At 35.0% G+C, this 26,227-nt stretch overlaps 2 protein-coding genes across 3 annotated transcripts in view; one reads left to right on the plus strand and one right to left on the minus strand.

Annotated features, from left to right (window-relative positions):
- The window catches only part of LOC136030359 (uncharacterized), a gene marked incomplete at its 5' end in the record, with an annotated part of 28,106 nt that extends 23,008 nt beyond the window's left edge, over nt 1-5,098 (plus strand). The window contains 1 exon segment of the mRNA XM_065709281.1: nt 1,376-5,098. Coding sequence (XP_065565353.1) covers nt 1,376-4,831 — 3,456 coding nt within the window.
- Nucleotides 1-26,227, minus strand: part of LOC136030360 (uncharacterized) — a 74,034-nt gene that overhangs the window by 15,940 nt on the left and 31,867 nt on the right. The window contains exon 3 of one of the 2 annotated variants that reach the window (XM_065709282.1): nt 8,786-12,036. The exons of the other annotated variant lie outside the window; for it this stretch is intronic. The gene's annotated coding sequence lies outside the window, so the exon portion shown is untranslated. The remainder of the gene's footprint in view (nt 1-8,785; nt 12,037-26,227) is intronic. 2 annotated transcript variants of the gene reach the window in all.

Consider the following 26,227-nt stretch of genomic DNA (forward strand, 5'->3'; position numbering starts at 1 on the left):
CTAATCAAAAGAAAATATCCAATTGCTACTGCTTCTGCTTATACGACTACTGCTACTATTATTCCTAACTACTGTTACTAAAGCTAAGGCTACCTCTATTAATTCTGCTGCTACTAAAACTGAGGGTATTAAGGGAAAAAATTGGAAAATATTCAAAATGTATGGAACTAAATCGAAACACACCATGCACACACTGATTGTTATGAGAACGTATCAGAGATGCTTTAGAAACGGTTCATGGTATCAAGCCTAAGCTTGCACTGTGTGTTGAACGGAATCTTGAAGAACCCAAAGGTTCTATCTGCACACCGCTACTAATGGTCTTACAACTATTGCTACTACGCAAGCTAATAGTACTAAGGGGAAGCTTTAAAGGAATATTTAGACGAATCCTGAATTAAATGAAAAACTTCTAGTGCTATTATCAAAACTCAAAAGAGACTGGAGAACAAGCAGCCTTCCTCCCAAGCCCATTCATCTTCCAAACACGTCCTGTCAAAAAATTTAAATAGTCATTTTGTTTAGCATAGTAGAACGACCAGTAACTATGTCTCTATGGATATTGGGTATGTCAGCCCCCCCCCCCCCCCGTAATTATATGATTGGCCTATTGAGCTTTAAAACTAAATCAAAAGGCACTGTGTATACGGTTGCCAATAGGAAACCTCAACAATATGTCGAGAGTGACTAGGGGTATTAGGTTAAACTTTTGGGACTACTACTATTACTACTTCTACTTTTAGAATTTAAATATAAAAAAAAGAGTGTACTTGTATCCAAGTTGTCGAACAGCATAGAAAGAACTTCTTAGAAATTATATTTCATTATTCAGTTCAACTGAAAGGATATGAAAGTTAATTGAATAATATTATTCGTGTCAGGATTAGACATAGGTGAAAAAGTTTTTCGCATCCATTCAAACACACTAAAACACTGAAATGTATTTTTAAGAATAGTTGGTTCTTTTCATTACAGTGTTTACAAACTCGAAACCAACTAACTTTAATAATTTGCAGTACTTTAGCTATCTGTGTATATGTATTGTTCAGTGTAGTTGCAGATATGTAGCGCGGATATTTGTTTTTGTTATCGCATATCTAGATCTCACTTCGTGTTTAAACTTTTGAGGGGATGATAGCACATTTTGATGGCTTAAGTAGAGAAAATACTGTTTATTTTTCCAAATAAATTGGAGCATCAGCTTTTGAACTGGATAAGGAAGAAATTGAGTCTCTTTTATGTTTAAGATAATGAAAATTGTTTTTTTTTCCCCTTATTTTATGTTTAGAATAACACAAAAAATGTTTTGTATCTTTTATATGTAGGCAGAATAATTTGTATTGCTTTTTGACATTTCTAATGCTTTCTTTTTTAGGTGATAATATATCGCAACCCATGTCTGCATCCCGGTGATGTGCGTAGTGTTAGGGCTGTTAACAAGCCCGAGTTTAGAAACTACAAAAATGTGTTAATATTTCCTGCTAGTTCTAGTTGCAAGTACTCTCTTTCGACTGCTTGCAGTGGCGGAGACTTGGACGGAGACCTCTTTTCGGTGGTGTGGAATCCCAAATTGGTTCCACCTCAATTATCTCTTTTCCCTCCTCTTGATTATTCGGGACTGAAGCACAGTATGCCAAAACACCCTAACCCTTGCAAGCATGAAGCTCTTTCTAAATTTTATGTAGAATCTATAACTAATGATGTACTTGGACGAGTTGCTCATCTACATGTTGCATTATGTGACCGTATGGAAAAAGGAGCTTGTGATCCGCTTGCAATGAAACTTGCTGAATCGCAAGCTGTTGCTGTTGATTTTCCAAAAACAGGTATACCACCAACAGTACCTGAAGAGGCTGTCGCTTTAGTGGGAGTAAATGGTTATCCCGATTTTATGGAAAAGAATGAAAACTTATCATATGCTTCAAGGAAAGTTCTTGGCGAGCTGTATCGCGATGCGTCCTCATTATGTACCGAAGTCTCGTTTTCAAATCGAATTTTTGCTGACCCTGAGCTGATGGTTAGTGGCTATGAGAAGTTTATTCCAGCAGCTAAAAGAGATTATCTAATTTATTCCATGTATATGAAACAGATAATGTATCAATATGGACTTCAAGACGAATGCGAAATTATTCTTGGACGTTCGGCATGTTCGAAATTTACGATTTCACACCCACAGAACTCATCGAGTTTAATTGAGAATTCGTTTTTTAAGCTCAAAAAGTTTATGACTTCCAAGTTTTTTCAAGATTCTGATAAAAGTGACCAAAAAGCAAAAGCGTCCGCTTGGTACTACGTAGCGTACAATCAATCTGTGCCTGATTCTGTAACTTTTCGTAGTTTTGCCTGGATTGTCTCAGACATTTTGTGTGAAATTAAACCGTCAAAGGCTTCTGATGTACAGCGTGTTCGTGAAAACGCGGTTTTTTTGGAAATTGGAAAGGAAGTAACAAACTATTTCCTGGAAACTGCGGACGTTTTAAGTGGTACTATTGCTCGAAGAATCCTTATTGGAGACCGACTCACAGCTACGATTCGTGATTATGCCACAAAAGTTTATAAAGACCAAATTGAAATTAGACCATTTGGGTCAGTGACTATATTTACATGTAATTCTTACTCTGATTTAGATTTGTCACTGGTTTTGAATGATTCAAATGATAAGCAATTCTTGCCATCGCATTATCTTCGTACGATTGTTATTCCATCCTTAAATAATGTAGTTGAATCAGTCGTGGATGTTACGAATTCTGAGGTACCCCACATCAAATGTTCAGTATTAGATAATGAAGGAATTGTTAACGTTGACTTGTCAGTTAACTCCGTTGGTTTGCTGAAAACTGCTTTAATTCAGTCTGTATTTATTGAGCAACCGAATATACTTCCAGTATTTTGGTTTCTTGCTAAGTGGGCGAAAATCGCTGGTATCGTGAAAGACAATCGAATTCCAACGGATTTGGCACTAATGGCTTCAGGTGATTTCTATGGATTAGCTATGTCGTTGCTTGGAATCCGTTTTCCAAAGAGAAAAACGGAAATACCTTCGACAGAGCTGTACAGTTATCTTGTGGATTCCGTCACCTGCATGACTTGTACGGATTATGAAATCATTGGGCAGTATATTGTGTCTTTCTTCAAGAAACTTTCGAAGATAAACAAATCCTTCACAATTGTTTGGAAGGATCAGGAAATTCCAAGGAATACAATTGACGCAGATATAATGACACGAGTTGCCCGGATAAGTCTTAATGCCTACTACAGACTGATTCCTTCAAGAAGCTGCTCCTTTCTGATTAAAACGATTGGAAGTCGATCTAGCATTACGATTCCATGTTGTATCAAACTTCCAGTCAGTCTAAGTAGGTCTTTGAATGGTTCTCTATCATTCCATTCGAAATGGCTTTCAGACAAAACAGGTGCGGAAGTGACACTACATAAGACTGAAGGTCAAGTTCAGCTTATGCTGAATGCACTCGGTACGCGGGCAGAAATATTTAGGGTATATGAAGAAATACAAAATCTAAATCATACCTTGAGGAATAACCGTCTTCGTTATCGAGTGAAACGAAACAATTACCATATGATAAACTCAGATATATTCATCGTTCGCAATGCTGACCCTTCTATTTTGCAACTAGAATTTGTAGATTCTACTGGTCCGTTTCTGTTAACTCATTCTGCTAATGCCAGATCTACACTTAAACTTACTTGTGATACGTTTTTAGCTGATTGGAAGCAAGTAGCCTTAGAAAACTTTGTTTCTCACCTAATATGTCAACTCGCCTCGTTTCCTGTCTCAAATCGAAGGCTTGTTAACTCCCTCAAAATTACGACTCGCCTAGGCAACTTTTATATTTTAAATGCATCGACTGCTCTCCCAGAAACAAGAAAGTCCCTATCACTGCCAGAACTGGAATGTGCTTTGGCATTGAGAAAACATAGAAAGGATTACGTTTTTGAAGAAAATGAGGAAAGGGTAGATCAGGATCCTCTGGAAAAGGAAATGAAGCTTGTTACGCTAAATCCTAGCATTAATCATCCATTAATGAGAGACCAGTTGAAACCTAGTGTGAAACACAAGAAGAAGAAGAAAAGAGGACTGGGCTCTTCATTCTGCATTGGAATGAACACTGAGAAGAATAAGGATAAAGATGCCTTAGCAGCAATTGAACTAATTTATTGCGAAGCTTTGAAAAAACTTGGCTATGTTGTTGACCCAGGCTATCAGCCTACATATGCATACCTAATATCGGCGATTATGTCAAAAAGTGTTGAAGGAATATTTTTATTTGATAGGGACATGAATTTGATTGAAGCCCGGGAAAGAGACTTAAGATGGGCTAACTGCTACATTTTGCACGGACGGGGACCATCAGCTAAATTGAAAATAATGGAAAATGTTGACGGTCGTATTTCATGTGTCACCAGCGATCCCATTAGTGATTCCTATGTAAAAGAGTTTGTCCTTGATGGCCGTTCTCCTCTTGAATTGAAAGAAACAGGGTTGAAATCGAAGAAGCTTGTAATAAGTGATCGTTTGGAAGATCATATTAAGAAGAAAATTTGCTTTATTACTCAAAAGCTTTCAAGTGTATCCTTTGTAAAGGAGAATTGTTCGGGGACTGTATCTTCTGGAACTACCTACGAGGGGAGCAACACTTTACAGTCACAGCCATTGTGCAAGTTAACTTTGCATTTTAACGATAAAACACTTAGAGAAGCTGTTGTTACAAAACAATTTTCTGGGCTTCGGAAGTTTGCTTGCCATGTATTTTTCTCTTCCTTGGAATTATGTGAAGCTATATCTGATGTTGCACCACGCTTTATAAAATAAAAATAGTATTCTGTAATTGAAAACAAGGTTTGAAACATCTTCATGTTTGGGAATGAAGCATCTGTTCTGAAAAAGTCAAGTGCTGGTCCTTCTCACCTTTTACAAAGGAACAAAGTAATTCAAAAGATATTTTCTGAGATTTGTTTGGAAAAATTGTGTTTGTATTCATTCCTTTTTAAAGAAGGCTGCTCCATCAATCTGTTTGATTTTATTTAAGTTGTCATTTTTAGCGCCCAATATATTTGGAAATATATTCTTTTTAGAGAAGATATTACGTTTTTTTCAGAAGTATAAATATACTTGAGTTTTCATTATGGCACTTGGTATTTACCAAGTGACATGTAGCGATCACAATTTCTGTCCGTTGGTCTTTCTGTCTGTCTATCTGTTGGTCTGTCTTTCCCGGTTTTGCTAGTTCGGGCACTGCCAGATAAGCTGGGACGATGAAAATTGGCAGGTGCATCAGGAACCAGACTAGATTAAATTTGAAATAGTCACTTCCCCGATTCGACTATCTGGGGGAGCAAGCGAACATGATAGTTGAGAAAAATTTTATTTGCCGATAAAACAAATAATCATTGTTCTTAAGTATGGCTTGCTGGTCTAGTGGAATGATTCTCGCTTTGGGTGGGAGAGGTCTCGGGTCCGAATCCCGAACCACTCCAATTCTTACCTGAGGAAGATCCGAAACTACATACGTGATCAATATAGTGATCTCTGAAGGTTGGCAGGCGTATCAGAGACGGGACCAGATTCAATTAGAAACAGTCGCTTCCCCGATTCGTCTGGGGGGAGTGGAAAGATGGTTAATTTGGAAAAATAAGAACAAAAATAATGTTTTTAACTTACAAACGGGTGATCGGATCTCAATGAAATTTGATATTTAGAAGGACCTTGTGTCTCAGAGCTCAGAAATCCCGACCAGATCCAGTGACAATGGGGGGAGTTGGAGGGGGAAACCAGAAATCTTGGAAAACGCTTAGATGGAGAGATTGGGATGAAATTCTGTGGGACAAACAAGCACAAGTCCTAGATACGTGATTGACATAACCGGGCCGTATCCGCTCTCTTTGACGGAGGTGGGGGGGGATTTTCAGTGCTTTGGTGAGTTCGGTGCTTCTGGAGGTGCTAGGACGATGAAAATCGGTAGGCGTGTCAGGGACCCGTACAAATTGACTTGATAACAGTCCTTTTCCCGATTCGACCATCTGGGGGGAGGCTGGAGGGAGGGAAATTGAGGTATGTTTATCTCACGAATGGGTTATCGGATCTTAATGAAACTTTATATACAGAAAGATATCATATCTCAGATGCTCTATTTTAAATTTGGATCGGATCTGGGGACATTGGGGGATGGAGGGGAAACGGAAATCTTGGAAAATTCTTAGAGTGGAGAGATCGGGATGAAACTTGATGGGAAGAACAAGTACAAGCTCTGGATGCGTGATTGACGTAACCAGACCGGACCCTATATCTCGTCATAAGTGCTATAGGAGCTCTTAGCTCTTGTTATCGAAAAGGTTTTTGTCTTATCTAGGTCATTTTAGTCAGTTTTGACCTGTCTTCAAAAAATTTCATATTTAGAGAAATCTTCCTAAAAAGACATAAAAAATTATAGTAAATTCGTTCTTCAAGTTTTTTAGCATTTCCTCTATAATTTCAGTAATTTTTCAACCACTCTATTATCTTTTGGCAACCCCCTCCCTTTCATCCATCGAATGCATTGTTTAATGTACCTTGAGTACATTTCAAATAAGCATATCTGAAATAGAAAAGGATAGAGCTATAAGAACCCATATTTCCCAAACCAAAAATTAACGGTAAAACTGCTACACGCGAGATTTATTTACTCTATTTTGATAATCACTACGTTTTAATTAAAATCTAAGCAGATGACTGAGACCTCAAATTATTAAATATAAACCGAAAATTTATCTTTGTATCTACTGTGGAAGGCATTTAACAGAAGAGAATACTTTTGAAAAACATCTAAAAAAGATAACTTTGAAGATCCTGATGTCATCCTGTCAAAACCAGGACTTTAAATTGACTTTCAAATAAATGTCGCTAAACAAATAAAAAAACTTATTGCATCAATGCTGATTTTGAGTCGTATGATGAAGAATTAGATCAAAAGAGTCGTAAAAAACAATTAAACTAGCAGAACGAAAACCATTTGCTTTTGGATTACAAGTATGTTGTTCAGTTTATACAGAACAAAATATATATCACGAATATTTCGGTGAAAATGCAGCTAAACATTTTGCGAAAATAGCAACAGAAGTGAGTGCAAAAGTAGCTTATAAATATGAAAATATACAAAGATATCATGAATTTACACCATAACAAGTAAGAGAAAAATGGAGAAACGAAAAAAAAAGTATTTGTGAGAAAGAAATAATGAATAATAATGTTCATCTTGATCATGATCATATGACGGGTGTTGTCAGTGGATTTACTTACACATGCTTAATGTAATCAAAATTTAGAATTCCAAAACATATTCCAATTGTAATGCATAACATTTCGAAATACGAATCGCATTTATTTTCTTGAGATCTCGTACCTGATAACTGTATTTTGATTCAGCTGTGAATTTTATATCATTTTCAAAAACCATAAAAATAATCAAGATAAAGAAATTTAAAATGAAATGCGTTTTACAGATTTATTTCGATTCATGGCTTCATCTCTGGATAAACTGTATGAAAATATATCCAAATCTGAATGCAAATCAATTGGTGATTCTTTAAAGAAAAATTTTGCCTATACATCAGCTTCTTTTTAAAATAACGAGGAGGTCAAAGAAAGGTATGTCCTTATGAATATGTCGATGGATATGATAAAATGAATGTTAGAAAATTACCTTCCATTGATAAATTTTACTCAAGATTGTCTGGGAAAAATATTTCAGAAGAAGATTGCAAGAGAGCATATGCTATTTTGAAATGATTAAACAATGAAATACTCTTAGACCTCAAATTCCCTTATTTTCAGAAGAAAATATGTTTACGCTTAATGAAAAATGAATAAGAGGAGTATCTCAGTGTATGACTACATAAATATTTATCTCTAGCTCCCGGGCATTATGAGTACAAATTATGTAAAACACTAAATAATTGCACGAATAAACTCGTTCACTATAACAATTTTGAATTTTATCTAAAGCATGGTTTAGAAAAAAAAATAGATTAAATACTTACATTCATAGAAGCAGATAATGCAAATGGTTATATCAATCATAATACTAAATTATGTCAAAGAGAAGCAAATGATCTTAAAAAAGATCTCTTTAAATTATGAATAATGCATGTTTTGGAAAGACTATGGAAAATATAAGAAAAAGAGCAAATATCGAAACAAGTACTAGCAATGAGCAAAGACAAAAAATCGGGAAAAACTCAACTTTACGTCTGAAATCATATTTAGCGATACATTTTCACTAGCTAGAATGACTAAATCAAAAATGAAACTTTGATAAACCTATTTACAAATTACTTATGTAGGAATTTCTGTATGAATACATGAAACCTGAATATGTCGACGCAATAGATTTATGCTACATGGACACTGACAGTTTTATCTATGATATAAGAAACGAAGACTTTTATCAAGATATAAAACCTGATTTAAATGGTAGACTCGATATATTAGATTATAAGAATGATAACTACTATAAATTTCCTCGATTAAATAAGAAAGTCATTGGACTACTTAAGGATCAAATTTTGGCAAAATATTATCTGAGTTTGTTGGTTTTAGATCTAAAATATATGCCTATCTGAAAGATGGCGACGACGACTACCAAGCAAAGAAGACACTAAAAGTTATCAAAACTGATATTGAAAGGATTCAATGACATTACAAAACAATTAGGATGTATTTTCCAGAAAGTTTGAAATCTCATCGGAAATCTGGTAAAATTTAAGAGGAAACAAGCATAGAATGACTTACTTGACTTAATGCTCCTGCCGAAATGCTTCCGGCGTCGAGAGTGATGCTACATGGTGCCTCCATTTGGACTGGTCTCTTGCAAGGATGTGGACGTCCTCCTGAATATTTGCCATGACTAAGAAGGCACCACCTATCGTGTCCTTCCATCTGGTTGGGGGACGACCTCTTGGGCGTTTCCCGCCGTGCAGCCCGGGATCAAAGTCAAAAATCGTTCGTACGGGAATGTCGGGGGCATGCGAAGGAGATGTCCGTACTAGTATAGTGTTTGTTGGGCGAGTTGGACTGAGAAGGGCATTTGAGCAGTTAACGCCAGGAGGTTCTCGTTGCTAACAAAATCGTGCCAGCGTAGTCCTTCAATGCGGCGAAGATGTTTTGTTTGGGCTATATTTACGGTGCTAAGCACAGACTGAGTGGCTGGCCATGTTTTGGCTCTGAAAAGAAGGCCGGGTCCCACCGAAGCATTGTATATGCGCATCTTGGTCCTACGGCTGATAGGTTTCCTCCAAAGGGCACTTTGTCTTCCCACTACTGCTGAGGCTTTAGCAATTCGGTGCATTAGATCTTCGAGGATTGATCCGTCATTTGAAAGGATAGAGCCAAGGTATGTAAATTCCTCAACAATCTCAGCTGGTTTGTCACCGACCATTAGGACTGGCGGGGGACGTGGTGAGTTACGGGGTTTAACAAACATCATTTTTGTCTTCTGCCAATTAATCGACAGCCCTATCTTTAAGGCTTCATCAGCAAGGATCTGTAGGCCTTCTGTGAGCTTCCACGGTGAATCGGAGACAATAGCAAGGTCATCGGCATAGTCAGCGTCTGAAAGTACTCTATCGCTGTTATGCAACCCAAAATGGAGGCGATTTATGGTCCGAGTCATAATGTAGTCGATGACACAATTAAATAGCTGTGAAGCAGCAGCACAGCCCTGACGGACTCCATTATTGATTTCAAAAGATGAGCTGGGTCTGCCATTGACTTACACGCAGCTCTCAGTCCCTTCTTGGAGCCGCTCGAAAAGGTTGCAGTACTTTGTTGGTAGTCCCTTTGTTTTCAGTATGAGCCAGAGTGATTGCCGGTCGACAAAATCGAAAGCAGCCTTGAAATCCACAAAGGCAACATATGGTCCTTGTTGAAATTCTCGAGTCTTTTCTATCAGCTGCCGCATTGTGAATATTTGCTCCACGGTGGACCTTCTTGGTATGAAGCCAACCTGTTGTATTCTTCGTTGGCTTCTGAGGAAAGTGGTACAGCGGTCCAGGAGGGTCATAATGATGGGCTTCCTAGGCACAGAGAGGAGTGTGACGCCACGATAGTTGGAGCAGATTCTGCGACTGCCTTTCTGTTTCCAGAGAAGCAAAATGATGCCTGCTCGCCAGTCTTTTGGAATCCATTCTGTACGAAATACTATGGAAAACAGTACTTGGAGCCAGAGAAGGGTCGCTGCCCCACTATATTTCAGTAGTTCTGCAGGGATACCACAGACTCCTGGGGCTCGGTTGTTTTTCATCCGTTTCAGAGATTTCAAGATTTCTGTAGAGGTGAATGGGTGGTGCACACTTTCACACGGGGCCTCAGGGGTGCTGGATGCAACTTGAAGAAGGTCAGTGTCGGGCTGGCTAACATAGTCCAGGTTTAGAAGTGAAGAGAAGTGATCCTTCCAGGCAGACAGTTGAGTGCTCTCGTCAGTGAGAATATTTCCATCATTAGATGTGATAATGCCTTGGGAGGATGGCTTTCAATCTGTAAGATCCCGAAGGTGTTTGTATAGAGCATATGTGTCACCCTATCTGGCGGCCTCCTCGAGATCAGTAGCCTTTTTCTTGGTGAACAGCTTTCTGTCTTTGTGGAGGAATTTATTTCTGACGCCGTTTAGACGTCTGTAGGTAACCATGTCCTTCGCTAGGCGTGCTTTGCGACGTTGTTCAATAACATCTAGAGTTTCCTGCGATATCCAGGACTTTTTTCTGGGCTTCAGACGACCGATAGTACTTTCGGCCGAAAGCAATACGCCGTCCTTGAATAGTTGCCATGCTTCTTCAGATTCTGAAAATTGACCAAGACAGTCGAAACGATTTGAGATGGAGACAGTATAGACCTAGCGCCTGTTGGAGTTTGCGAGATTGTTCAGGTCTTATTTGGGGGGACGGTGATCACTTTTCTGGGCTTTCAGGCGTAGTCTAAGGTTAGAGATGACAAGCCTGTGGTCGGTGTTTTCCATTTCTGCACTTCTGTGAGTTTGGCAATCAGTTATAGAGTAACGCCCAAGTCGGGACACGATTATGTAGTCTAACATCTTTCTTTTTCGTCCTTCATTGCTATACCAGGTATATTTGTGAACTTCTTTCCTTTGAAAAACGGTGTGAGCCTTAGCCCATTGTTGTTCGAGCAGTCGGATGTTATAGATCCTAGAACATTGTTCCAAACGCCGACTGTATCTCTGACAGTGCCGTTGAAGTCGCCAAGAAGGGTTAAAACATCATGAGGGTATACTTTTGCTAGGATGCTTGACAGCTGGGCGTAAAAACGATCTTTCATCTCATCTGAGGCTGGGTTTGTTATTTCATCTCATCTGAGGCTGGGGCGTAGCAGACAATGATGGTCCATTTTCCATGTTTGTGCTAGATTTGCGCTGTTAGTATTCTTTCTGACATTTGCTCGTAAGAAAGGAGGCACCTCCTGGTCCGAGGGTCTAGCACAAATTCGACTCCATTAGTTTTGGTTCTCTGATCACCTGACCAGATTAGATGATAGCCTTCACCAATGTCCTCAGAGTCATTTCCTATGAGGCGAGCTTCAGTTACGCCTGCTACAGCCACACCAAAACGCTTGAGTTCTAGCGCAAGCATTGACTTCGCTCCAGGGAAGTTAAGGGTCAGAACGTTCCAGGTGGCCAGGGGAAGACCACCTTGGTCAATAAGGTTCAAGCGATGTTCAAATTTCTGCCCGGGGACATGCTGAGGTCTTGAAGGGTAAAAAGAAGATCGATCATCCGAGACATTAACATAACTATTCGTTGCAATTAGGTTCGGGTAGAGGGTCGCAAGCCCAACCGTCCCTAGGCTTGGGACCTGATTAGCTAGAAGAGTCCAACTATTGAGTGTCCCAGGGGTGGGCTCCAACTATCTTGTGAGGTCAAGGCCACCTTTTATGTGGAGCGTTTAGTTAGAGGATTCCCCCATATCCAGTGGCCCATGGTCAGAAGACCAAGGTCTGCTTCATTCCGGACCAGCTCAAAGCATAGAATGTTCCTAGTCAAATAGAATAAAAACTACTATATATGAATGACACGAAAAGAAAAGTGCTATAAGTAGTATAGAAAATGTATGTTCTGGACCACCTAACTCATCCATTCAATTTACATCATTTTCAGTCCATTTTACATCATTTTAATATCAAATATTGTACATTTTTCGTCCCAATATTCAAAACGAAAACACATCCTTGGAAATCAAATGTGGTCTCATTTTCATTCTTTTTCAAACAGTTCGTGGTAACGAACTACAGTAAGGAGCGACACGGCTCAATAGAAACCGAAACGGTAAAAAATAGAATTTTGATACCAATAGTTACATCAAAAGAATTGCATTTTAATGCTGATTTTAAATATATAAGTTTCATCAAGTTTAATCTTACCTATCAAATGTTACGAGCCTGGGAAAATTTGCCTTATTTTAGAAATAGGGGGATACACCCCCTAAAAGTCATAAAATCTTAACAAAAGTCACACCATCGTGTTCAGCGTGTCGGAGAACCCCACTATACAAGTTTCAAGCTCCTATCTACAAATATGTGGATATTCGTATTTTTGGCCAGAAGACCGATCACGGGTGCGTGTTTATTTAATTTGTTTTTGTTTTGTTTTTCCCAGAGGCGATCGTATCGACCCAATGTTCCTAGAATGTTGAAAGAGGACTCATTCTAACGCGAATTAAAAGTTCTAGAGCCATTTTTAAATGACCAAAAAAATTGGAGGCCACCTAGGCCCCCTCCCACGCTCATTTTTCCCCAAAGTAGCCGTATCAAAATTCCGAGATGGCCATTTCATTCATATTAGTCGTAAAACCTAACAACTATGTCTTTGGGGACGACTTACTCCTCCACAGTTTCCGTGGTAGGGGCTACACGTTACAAACTTTGACAAGTGTTTACATATACTAATGGCTATTGGGAAGCGTACAAATGTTTTCAGGGGGATTTTTGGCTGGGGGGGGGGTAAGTGGGAGGATCTTTCCGTGGGGGAAGAGAATTTTCATGAAAAGGGCGCAGGATTCTCTTGCATTATTTAAAAGAACAATGAAAAAATAAGTATGAATAGTTTTTTCAACTGCAAGTAAGGAGCAGCATTAAAACTTAAAACGAACAGAAATTTTTACGCATGTGGGGGTTCACCCCCTCCCAATACCTCGTTCTTTACTCTAAAGTATTTTTAGTAATTTCAACTATTTATTCTACGACCTTTGTGATTCAGGGGTCATTCTTAAGGAATTGGGGAAAACTTTAAGCTTTAGTGGAAAGAGTGATGTATTGACCAGGGGGTGAAACCCCTCATATGCGTAATAAAAACATACGAATATAGAAGCTCGTTACGTAAGTTAATTTGTAAGTTACGTATATCTTTTATTATATAAAACGGTCGTAAAAAATTAAAAATTCTAGTTGCCTGTTTAAGTAATCAAAACATTGGAGGGCAATAGGCCTCCTCCCCGCTGCTTTTTTCTCAACATCATCCGATTAAAGCTATGGGAAAGCCGTTTAACCAAGCAAAATTAATATGCAAATTTCGTTTTAATTATTTATGTGCGGAGAGCCAAAATCTTATTAAATTTTTTTTTTAATTACTTACTGTTTTAAAAAGTAGAGTAAAGAGAAAAAGTCAAACTTTAGCGTAAAGAGCGAGGTGTTGAGGACAGAACAGCCCCTTTTATATACGGAGTAATTTCTGTTCGTTTTTAGTTTTAATGTCGCTCCTTAATTTCAGTTAAAGAAATTTGTTTTTTTATTATTTAATCACAATGTAAGCACGGGTTCTAGACCCAGCCTAGATCACCCCATCAATTTACCCAATTTTTTATTGAATTCACTCCATATTAAATAAAGATTACCAAAATTTTTATAATTTCCCATACTGGGCTTTAAGATAGTGACAGGTCTTATGACATAAGGATATGATTAATTTGTGAAATAAGAGTTTAATGATGTTCCATTTTTCCTATACTACTAATAAAATGTAATAATTTAATATTTAGTGGATAGTTCAGTATCAATATCTAAATAATTTATTTTTCTGTCAATAACTTTTAAAATTATACCTTTATCTAATTTTTTAAATTTCTTTTCAAGATCAGTTGGTTTAAAATCGAAATGCTTAGGTGCAAATAGCTCAACCCTTTCACCTTTAAAATTAATAGTAATAACGTGTTTATTTCCATATTTAATTCTAACACATCCCATTTCTGTATTCGTAGATTCCATTCCAATGTCTAAATTTTGTTTCCTAATAATTTGATTATATTTATTTACCATTTTTATTTCGCTTAAAAGTTTCTCCATTTATTATAAAATAATTTTATTAAACAAATTTCAAATCGAAAATAATTTATATATTAAAATATAATTTGCTACCAATGACTTCCATAATTGCTCTTCTTTCTGAAAATATAACGCAGTAAATGATATATGGATCAGCTGTACTTGATTTGATAAAAGTTTGATTTCTATGTCAGCAGTTCGATAAATATTCGATTCATGCTTTGAAACATCAAAACAAAATCAAGGATATACTGTTCTAAAATCATTGTAACTTACAATGGTTCCACTATCAACATTGTTGTTTATATCCTAACCATTTTAGAATAATCTTCATTAGCATTACTGAAATCACAATTCAAATCTTCTTGTGGATATTTATACCCATTTACTCTCACTTCAATTCTATTAGTGTTCATATGGTCAAATACCATATTGTTCCTATAACTGTTATCTTTTTCAGGTTTTTGTAGCACAAAAACAATTTTAGTTGTATTATAGCGTTCACTGACTACCCTCCAGGTTAATTCTATCAGTTTTATTATCACTTTTATAGGTATTACAAGCTTCCCATCTTAGTTCAAGTGAGCTGCACTTTCCTATCCCATCTTTTAATTTTTCCACCTTCGTTGCTAACCCAGCTGTTAATTGAGTCCCTATGGTTAGACTGGTATGTAATACTGGTAACACCCATGGTAAATGCATTACATCTACTTTGAATTTTTGAGCTCCAGATTTTATTATCATATTGAAAAAATCGTTTCTTTGAAATTTAATTTGATGTGTAACGCCTCTAAAAACACGATTAATATCTGGACAAAACCCAAATAACAATATATCAAAACTGTTATTTCGTTTTATCGTGATGATTCCACTACCTGCTACAGCATGTGTGAAAGTGGTTTCAAACTCATTTTCTGCTTTAAAGGACTCAACGCATTTGGTTTTGTCTTCATACCAAAACATTAGTAGCTGCACTTTGACTATAGTCATCTGAGAATTCTAACAAATTTGTAATAGTAGTCATTATACCAACACAATCAAAACTTTCAACACATTTTCCATTCAAAATATACTCAGCATTTCTAAATAAATTTAATTTACTGTTTGTTAAAGTACCTTCGTCATTATTTCGCATATTGTTCCTTCCAATGGTGTTATTTTCACTTTTGTATAAAGGTAACTATCCATTGGAAGAATCCAAGTTTCCACATCTTTTAAAATGAATATATAATTTAATTGTTAAGATTAATTGTAAGATGACTATAGTCATCTGAGAATTCTAACAAATTTTTAATATTAGTCGTTATACCAACACAATCAAAACTTTCAACACATTTTCCATTCAAAATATATTCAGCATTTCTAAATAAATTTAATTTACTGTTTGTTAAAGAACTTTCGTAATTATTTCGCATATTTTTTCCTTCCAATCGTGTTATTTTCACTTTTATATAAAGGTATTCCAGTCGAGGTTTAATCATAGTGTTTATACATGGAACGAGCTTCATCTTTTATATTTTTTATGGACGTCTTGAATAATTGAGTATTGACGATATTTTTAAGAAACTCCAATCCCGCTACCATACTTTCTTGAATAAAATAATTGCTTTTTATTAATCGACATTTATCAAAGATAAATTTTATTAAATAATTTCATTAATTTTTTTAAAATCTAAATCATATTCAATATTATCTACATTCAGATTAATTAATCTACCTAATTGATCAGCTTATAGTCATTTTTATGGCGTTTATATATTTGTTTTGATCAATTGGAAGATATTGTCTTTCTATAGGAATTTCACAGAGTAGCGTTCCTGGTTCTGTTTTTGGAGCAAAACTCCAGATCATATCAGAGGTCGTATTCCAATTCACAATTGAACTATCCACTAACGAGCAGTGAATATGTACTTTATCAACATTTCTTGTAATATTAGGAACTTTAGTACCTGCATTATATTTACTACTCATTTCAACTTTGTTTTACAATCCTAAACTAAAATATAAATCGCTATTTAACTGAAATTTATAATCCTCTCTCAAAATAATAACAAATTTCATTATTGCTAGATTGGATGATATACTTATTGGGCATCGATCAAGGGATGAATTGAAATAACAAGTTAAGAAATAACTAGTTGTTTTGAATAGTATTTTTTTTTAATAATGGATCGAGCAGGTCAATAGCTTCATATCTCACTTCATCAGATGTATTTTCAGCAGTTCTGCTACCTAGTAAATTATATAATTTTTCAATCATATAAGTTGCATTCATGTAAATCCCAGTTCCTTGCTGAGGTTGTATAACATCAAAGTTATCTTTAATAACTTTTAATCTTCTTCTGTAGATTTTTACGAACTGAGACTTTTTCTAATTCACTGAATCTCCGATACTTTTTTTCTTGTTTACTAGATCTCTGAGACTTCTTCTAATTCACTGGATCTCACACCTTTCATCTTTCATCTGTGTATTTGATTAAGTGCTCCTGATTCATCTATTGTCTCTATTAAATATTGATAATTTTCTAAATAAAACTAGGCATTTTAAAATAGGGATCCTTACGCTATGGTCCTTATTGATTTCTTTCAAAAGTTCATCATCTATCCCAGAATCGACTTTAGCAATGAAATTTGGCTTATTCGGGGGTAAAATAGCTTGACTTAAGTGAGCTTGATTGCTTGCTTGTAAACTTAATGCGTTGCTTACAGATTGATCCAATCGTTGTAATCATCTTATTTAAATTTATGTCATTTTCATGTAATTTATAAGTAATATATTTGTATTTTTAACTTCTGATTCAACGATTGGAGCACCCAACATAGTCACGGATAGTCCCGAAATTTAGCTTGCTCTAAGGAATGTTCTTGAGCTATATTTCTTTTTATTTCTCTACTTTTCACTATACTCGCTAATAACTTATTCAACTTTATATGATCCATTCATAAAATAAAAGTTTTTACTGAATATTTTTCGTTAGTTTTTTTTCTTAAAACCCACCAATAATGAGTTCACCAGTTTTATCTTACAACTCTTGCGTTATAGAGGTTGTATGTTTCACTGCAGCCATTTGAAACACATCTCTTGTATAATTTGGTAGGTAACCTTTATCAAAAAGACCCTTACTTTTATTAATTTTAACCTAATCATCAACACTGAATTTGTTTATGGTTGGTTTTGACCTTCGACATCAGGAAATAAATTAGTTTAGACCTTGTTTTCATTTCCTGTTTTACTCGCTTCCATTGGTTTCATTTTGATGGATTGATGATAAGAATTGTGATAATTGTCAATGAAAGAGGGTAATACATTTGTCCAACGTTTTGCTCTGTTATGAGTAAAATATTTCCACAATTTCTTTCTGATTGCATTAGTAAACCATTAAACAATTTGATCTTACAATTCACTTTCAGATGAGAACCAATGAATTTCATGGCTCTGAAAAAATGCTTGAACGTTTTTCCAAATTCTTTATCTGTTTGCAATTTTTTAGTTTTTTATTCTTAAATAAAACCCGTAAAAGTATTAGTCATTTCCTTACCCGTTTTATCCTGTAAAGAAATACACCAACATATTTACTAAAACAATCGATGACTGTAAGAATATAATTAAAATTACTATTTCCTCTAATATACTGCTGCATATCAACAAGTCTTGCCACTGGTCATCGATACTATGAATGTAAACACGCCTTCTTTTAAATGTATGATAAGCTGGATTGTATAAAGAACAAATATTTTGATTTTTCAACACTTCTTTGATTTTAGTTTTTGATATGGTAAAACCATGTTCTTTTAATTTTCTATATAAATAATTGATCCCTGAATAGTTTGAATTATAAAGTTCTAATAGTTTTTTTCTGCGCTACTCTTGCCAGTACGAATACCACTTCATTTTATCCAGGGTTTTTGCTCATTGCTTCCTTTTTTTAAAGCAATTTTTCTTGCAACCACAAAATATTCAAATACATTTAATTATTGACACTTAATTTCTTTCTGAAACTGTTCGAGTTATAGACTCGGTTGCAGTAATGTTTTTACATCGCATACAATAAATCTCCATTTATTACAGATTTAAATTATTAAACAGATTTAAATTACCAAACATTTGAATCAATACTAACAGACCTCTATGTCCTCAAGAAATAACTACCCCCGACTAATATAGATATTACCCTCGGTCGTTTACCAAAAACCATAATTAAAGATTATTGGTAAAAAATTTAAAATATTCAATACCATCAATGATCATCTCAATAATAATATATCAATGCGCGATCACTATATTCAATGGTCACGAAATGTAAAAAGAGAAAAAGCAGTATCACAACAACATTCGACCTGAATTAAAAGTAAAGTTAGAAAATGAAATAAAAAAAATTAAAACTTATTTGTACTTCATATATTATATGGGCACGAAATAAAGATATAACTGAACATAAGAACTTTTTAAAATCAAAATAGATTTCAAGAGCTGGAAATTATAATGAAGTCGAAAGTAATTTTAATAATCAAATAGAAGTTAATAAAAAGGATGTTGATAAAAATTGACAATTCTTTCGAGATGCAAGCAGTAGAAAGTGTGTTAAAAAAACTGAACATTGACATTTCAAATTCATATATAAATAAGAAAAAAACTAGAGAGGTTCCAGATATCCCAGAGTATATATTTAAAGAAGAAGAACACGATAATAATCTAAGTTTTCGATGGATGTGAGAAAATTCCCTTACTGTTAATGTATCAATAAATGCAAATGGAGCTGATTTTTGAACGCTTTTTCAATCTGTTGTTAAAGATTAAAAAATTGAATGAATGGTAGAGATAGTTACAGAGTCCAATTTACAACACGTGGAAGATTTTTTTCTCAGAAGGATAATGAAGAACTCGAACCTATTCATTATCGTAGCTACTCGTGGATTTGTAATAAAAAGTGACATTGAACAAAACCCCTCTAAATAGTAATCACTGGAAAATATATGAACTAGTCATAGAGAATACCCCCGGATCGGTTTTACAATATGAAAGAGTAAATTGAATTGATAATCGAATGACAAGATTACCAAATTATGTGGGAGGTACTTATAAAGAATCGTCTGAATATGTAAAAAATAAAAACGTCAAACACTGTTAGATTACACTAAATTATACCTAAAACGTGATGTTTTAATTTTACAAGATGTTAAAAATTTTAGAAACGTATGTTTAAACAATTATAAACAAGATCCACTGCACTTCCTCTCAGCACCATGACTAACATGGGAAGCTTTTTTCAGACACTCTAAAGCTAAAATTCCATTATTTTCTAACGAAGATATGTATAACTTCATTGAAAAATGAATAAGAGGAGGTTTATGAAAAGATATTCTATAGCAAATAATAAATATATGAAAAACTTCAATGAAACACACTCTTCAAATTAGTTAATTTATTTAGATGCTAATATTTTATATGGTTGGACAATGTCACAAAATCTACCTGAAAAAGACTGAGCCATTTACGGGGTTTCTTTTTAGAATATCTAAGAGAGTTACACAATTTACATATAGTTTTACCACTAGCTTCTGAACAACTTCAATATAAATGAATTACAACTTTAACTACTAAAATTAATTATGTTGTGCATTATGAGAATTTAAAATTTTATTTAGAACATGGCTTAGTATTGAAAAACGTACATAGAATACGATCATTTTGCTGAGTCACCCTATTTAAAAGAATATATCAATCATAATACTAAATTGAGACAAAAGGAAATAAATGGTTTCGAGAATTAATAGAAAAAGGGCTAATATTGAAATAATCACTATTGATAAACAAAGACAAAAAGTAGTTAAAAAACATATCTTTAGATAGGAAATAATTCATAGCGAGAATTTCTCGGTAGCCAGAATGTCCAAGTCAAAAATAAATCTAGATAAACCATTTATATTGGATTTGCTGTATTCTAAGTTATCTAAGATACTGGTGTATGAATTTCAGTATGATTAAAAGAAACCAAAATATAGTGAACACGTTGTCTTATGTTATATGGATACGGATAGCTTTATTTATGATATTCCAACGGAGTATTTTTATGAAGACATTAAAGCTGACCTCCAACAAAAGTTTAATACTTCAGATTATGGGAAAGATAATCCCTATAACTTCCCTGCAGTCAATAAAAAATTGATATGGATGATGAAGGATGAACTATCTCGAACAATAATGTCCGAGTTTGTAGGTTTAAGATCCAAAGAATATGCTTATTTAAAAGAGGGTGACGATGAACCAAAGCAAAGAAAAAATTGAATGGTATCAAAACGAATATTGTTAAAGGTAAAATAACATTACAAAATTATAAAGATGTATTATTTGGAAAATTGAAAAGCTTATCAGAAACTCAGTATACTTTAAGAGCAAACAATGTTCTTAGTAAAACAAAATAAAAGAGCTCTATGCCCAAATGACACTAAGAGAAAGACTTTGAAAAATAAAGTAAACACGGTACCCTTGGGATTTAATTCTTTGAAGTTATAAGCTATAATCTATGAAGTTCAGCTATAAGCTTCAAAACTATAATCTTCAAATCTATAAGCTTCAAAGCTATAATCTTCAAAGCTATAAGCTCCAAAGCTCAAGATATAAGCTTCATAGTTGAAACTTACTTAGCAGAAAATTGTACCTAGTAAATGGATGGAAAAGCTCCTATCAAAGTATATGGAATGTGTAAAAAATAAAGATATTTTTAAAAATAAACATTTACTAACACCTCAATAGCCGTTTTCACTATGGATTTTTGTTTTTACTTTGGATGTGGTAAAACCAATTTACTTTTGAACTTGATTTATGATTATCTATATTTTCAAAAAATTTATCTGTATGCTAAAGATCTTGAAGAAGATAAATATAAAGATTTAATAATTAGCATGAATGTCTTGGTAGAAAAACTGACATGGATATGTTTTTGTGAGTAATGATAAGTAATATCATTGATGTAGAAGACTTAGATCCCAAGTTCAAAATTTAGTTATCTTTTACAATTTTGTATCAAAAAAAGATTAGAAAAATTGAAGATTTATTCGTGGCAGGTAGAAAACGATATACATCAATAATCTATATTTCTCGGGGCTATTTTGATGCACCTAAAATTATACGATTAAACTGTAACTATTTTATATTTTCGTGGTTCGTAATCCAAAAAAATAGATAGAATAAGACAAAACCATGCATCTGACTTGAAAAAAGGAAAATTTATTAACTACTTTAATGAGGCAAGAAATAATCATAGATTTTTACTAATAGATTTGAAAAGAAATGATGGATCTCTCAAGTACAGAAAGAACTAGGATATTCACTTAACTAGTTTTTTTTTCTACTAAATGAACAAGTTTGGAAGCTTAAAGAGTAAATGTTGGAAGTATACAAGTAACGAAAGCAGATTACTGGATAGTGATGGTAATCATGATTTACAATTGGAACGTTTAACTAATCAAGGTGATCAAAAATCAGAGAAAGATGCAATAAATTTCCAAAACGTGAACCCATAAAAACGAAAATCCAAAAAATGATGCAAATTAAGTTAATCTTTCAACGTTAAACGATTTCAAGCATGAAATTGTTAACCAACAAATTCTTGCAAACATGAAGTTGTTAACCAACAAATTCTTACAAGTCAATATTTAAGTGAGGATATTAATAGATTGACTAAAATGTATAAATTGCCTGACAATATATTCACTAGAGTTGATGACAAAGGACTATTAATAAAAGTTACCTAAAAAGTAACAAAAGAAGATATTCATGCAGAAAATAGAAGAATTAGAAATGTTGCAAACCCGAAAAATGGGGCAGATGCAGTTAATTTTTCAACTGTGTTGGTATACTCGAAGGGCCTTATGCAGTTATCTGATTGTTTAGGCAATTTGAAGAATGTTATTGTAAATATACTTGAAAAACCTCCTGATGAAGTATTTCAAAAGAGAATGAAAGGAAGATTGAAGTAAAAATTAAGCCTATGAAGTTTTTTGAAAAGAGTATTGCGAAAATCTTTACCTTGGTTTTCGATATATAGAAATAGTTCTCTAATAAATGGAAGAATATACAATTTATTTATCAGAATTTCAAAAACAAAAAATTAAAACCTGTTTCGATTCAAAACGGAACTTTAAAGTGCGAATAACGCATAAAAAAGTGAATAAACGAGAACCTGTTAGACTATTACCTCGTAAAAGACAGGTGACTAAGATTGAAAAATATAAAAATGAAAATAAAGGATGCGATATCGATCTATCCTTCTAACAACTACTTCAAAATCATCCAAGATTATCGTTCTTATCTCTTCTAGACAAATTTGAAATCAATAAAAAAAAACCGACTTTATTGAATGCACAATTCATTTATCCGCTCTTCAAAGAGTAAAAATTAACATTTTTTTTTTAGAAAAAAGAAAATTCAAAATTCGTATAGACAATATTCTTATTGTTGGTAAAGAACCTACTAAATTATTTCTTAAAAGAAAACAAACTGGAAAGGAAAAAATTAAGAATAAAGATGCCCATTTAATTATTTCGTATCATCAACTAATTCAAATTTTGGTGTACTTGAAGGTTTAACATTACCGGCGACTTTATCGAAAGGTTGAGGTTTAGAATTGCCAGGTACACACAAAATTGTTGGATCTGAATTGGAAGTGGTTGTTGAAGCTCCCAAAAAACGGGATAGACACAAGAAAATACAATTAAAAGTGGTCAAAGTACCTAAACAGCGTGGAAGACCCAGATAAGTTGCTGAAGCTGAGATTTCACAATTCAAAGAATGCTCGCTTTCAAAATACGGAGAACTTAAGAAAAAATCAAAAATCATATGATACCGTTGACAAATATTGATATATCGAATGAACTAGGTCATCTATATATATAAAAATAAGTTGTCTGTGTGTGTGTCGAGTGACGTCATGTTTGTGTGTCGACTGACGTCATGTTTGTTGATTGACGAAATTAAACACCGGGACATCGGGACACAAATGACGACCGGGACACTGGGACATAGGGAATATAAATGACAACCGGGACACTCAAAGAGAAAGCGACCGGGACACAAGGAACGTTCGATTAGCAATCACCATCAACAAAGCACCGGGACACAAATGACAACCGGGACACAGGGAATATAAATGACGACCAGGACACTCAAAGAGAAATTACAGACCGGGACACCGGAACACAAATGACGACCGGGTCAAAAATGACGACCGGGACACAGGGAATATAAATGACGACCAGGACACTCAAAGAGAAATTACAGACCGGGACACCGGAACACAAATGACGACCGGGACACAGGGAATATAAATGACGACCAGGACACTGAAAGAGAAATTACAGACCGGGACACCGGAACACAAATGACGACCGGGACACAGGGAAACAACAACAACGGGGACGCCGGGGGGCACAGGGGGATATATAAATGACGACGGGGACACAGGGAATGTTCGATTAGCAATCACCATCAACAAAGCTCAAGGGCAATCATTAGAATAATGAGGTATAGATCTGAATACAGATTGTTTTTCCCATGGACAATTATATGTTGCATGTTCAACTTCAACTTTCAACTTTTTCTTTATTCAACTAAAAAAATACACAAACAATATTATGCCCCAACAGAGAGCAGAGCTCGTAAGGCTGGGACAGTGCAAAAACATAAGAAAAAACATCAACATATCATCGTAATAATGATTTCAAATTATAATACGGTAGAAGACACACAAAATAGAAAAAAAAAACTCATAAAAGATAAGTAAATATATAAATATCGGGCAGGAGGGGCGTGGGAGGCCGTCCCAGACACAGGGACACAAAAACAAACAAACAAATAAGAAGATCAAATAATTTAAATTCAATTTAAATTTAATAATTCAAGAGTCGGTAAACCTGACAATCTATTTATATACACAGACAATGAGACAGCCAAGAATGTTGTATATTCGCAAGTTTTCCGTAGTTAAAAATATATATATATCTATCTATATTAACAGGTGGGACACAGGGACACAACTACAATGGCGCGTAACGACTTACGCGCGCGGGGGGCTTGGGGGGGCGCGAAGCGCCTCTACCAACCAGGTGTTGGGGTGGCGCGAAGCGCCACCCCAACACCTAGTATTCTATGTAAACAAAGGGGAAAGCCCTTCTCTCAGGGACTTTCGGGGATCAAGTTCTCTTCAAAGACATAGTTATTAGATTTTTCGACTATCTTGAACAAAATGACTATCTCAAAATTAATCCAGCGAGTTTTGGAAAAAAATGAGCGTGGTATGAGAAATGAGCGTGTTGCCTAGTTGCCCTCCAGTTTTTTGGTCACTTAAATAGGGTACCAGAACTTTTAATTTCCATTAGAATGAGCCCTCTCACGACATTCTATGGCCACTGGGTCGTTACGATCATTCCTTGGAAAAAACCAACAACAAAAAACAATTAAAAATATATCCGTAATCTTTCTTCTGGTCAAAAAAAAAAAAATCAAAATTCCACATTTTTGCAGATAGGTTCTTGAAATCTCTACAGTAGGGTTCTCTGATACCCTGAACCTGATGGTTTGATTTATAATAAAATTGTTTTACTTTCAGTGCGTGTTTTCTCTTTCTGCCAGGCAAATTTTGAAGATTCTATGACTTTTAGAGGATGTTCCTCCCTGCTTTCGAAAATATAGAAAATTTCCTCAGAGTTGTAACTTTTGATGGGTAAGACTAAAGTTGATCAAACTTACCTATTTAAAATCAGCGTAAAAATCGTACTCTTTTGATGTATGTATTGGTATAAAAATTTAGCTTTTTAGAGTTTCGGTTACTATTGAGCCAGGTTGCTCCTTACTACAGTTCGTTGCTACAAACTGTTTGATGAGTAATCGGACAATTCAGATGCTTATGAAAACTGTCTTTAACATAGTGTGCATTTACGTATCATTTCAGGCAGGATAAGACTTTCTATAACTGCTTAAAACACTTCAAACAGTAATAGGCGGTAAATACAACAAAAATTCGCAATTTTTTCCTTTTTTCAAATATTTGTTGTTGTGCTAGAACCAAGTGAATCAGTGCTTGACCTATATCAGTAGGCTAATCATTTGAAATAAAAGCTTCAGATGCTCATCGAGTTCAGACGCACTTGCGTACAGACGCACTTGCGTTTTGAAGGTGTTACGACGTGATACCGTCTAACTACAGGGAGCTTTGCGACGCCTGACAAGCCTGTCACCCTGATCATCACTTTTAGAAACAAGAAACATGTTACATTTATGCAATAGAGGGCCAAGTCTACTTTTTAATAAGGCATCACTTCTAGTGTTTAAATTCGAATCACGGGAGCCAAACGTAGGAGAACAGTGGCGAAACCATTATTCACTATTTATTTTTTTTTTTCTAGAGGCATTTCATATGGAAGGGATGGCTGTATAAAATTTGGAGAAGGCTCATTCGATTAGAGAACCCTTCAAAGCTTTTTTACCGAAATGCATCCGATAAAAAATATAAGGTAACCATTTTGTCCACAAATATTTTAAATATGAGATAAAACAACTCTAGGGTTGACACAACCCCGGAGAGCCCGAGGCTGGCGTTGTAAGATATGCCCTAAAAAAGAGATCAAAGAGCAATTAGATCCCCCCTCAAAACATATCCGAAAGAAAAATTGTGATAGCCATTTTGTTAAAAATAATTCAAACATTAAATAACAAAATCTCTGGGGTTGACACAGCTCCCCAAATTCCGGAGGCTAGTGCTTTAAGTTATGCTCAGTAGGAATGTAATGTTTTATAAACTTCAGAGGTGGCGCGTTTTATTAGAAATCGAAAGCTCTGGTTACTTTTATATGAGTCGAAAGTGATTGGAGGGCATCTACTCTCCCCCCATATGTACACCCTTTTTCCCCCAA

Source organism: Artemia franciscana, chromosome 8 (assembly GCF_032884065.1).
Source record: "Artemia franciscana chromosome 8, ASM3288406v1, whole genome shotgun sequence".
NCBI classification, from domain to species: domain Eukaryota; kingdom Metazoa; phylum Arthropoda; class Branchiopoda; order Anostraca; family Artemiidae; genus Artemia; species Artemia franciscana.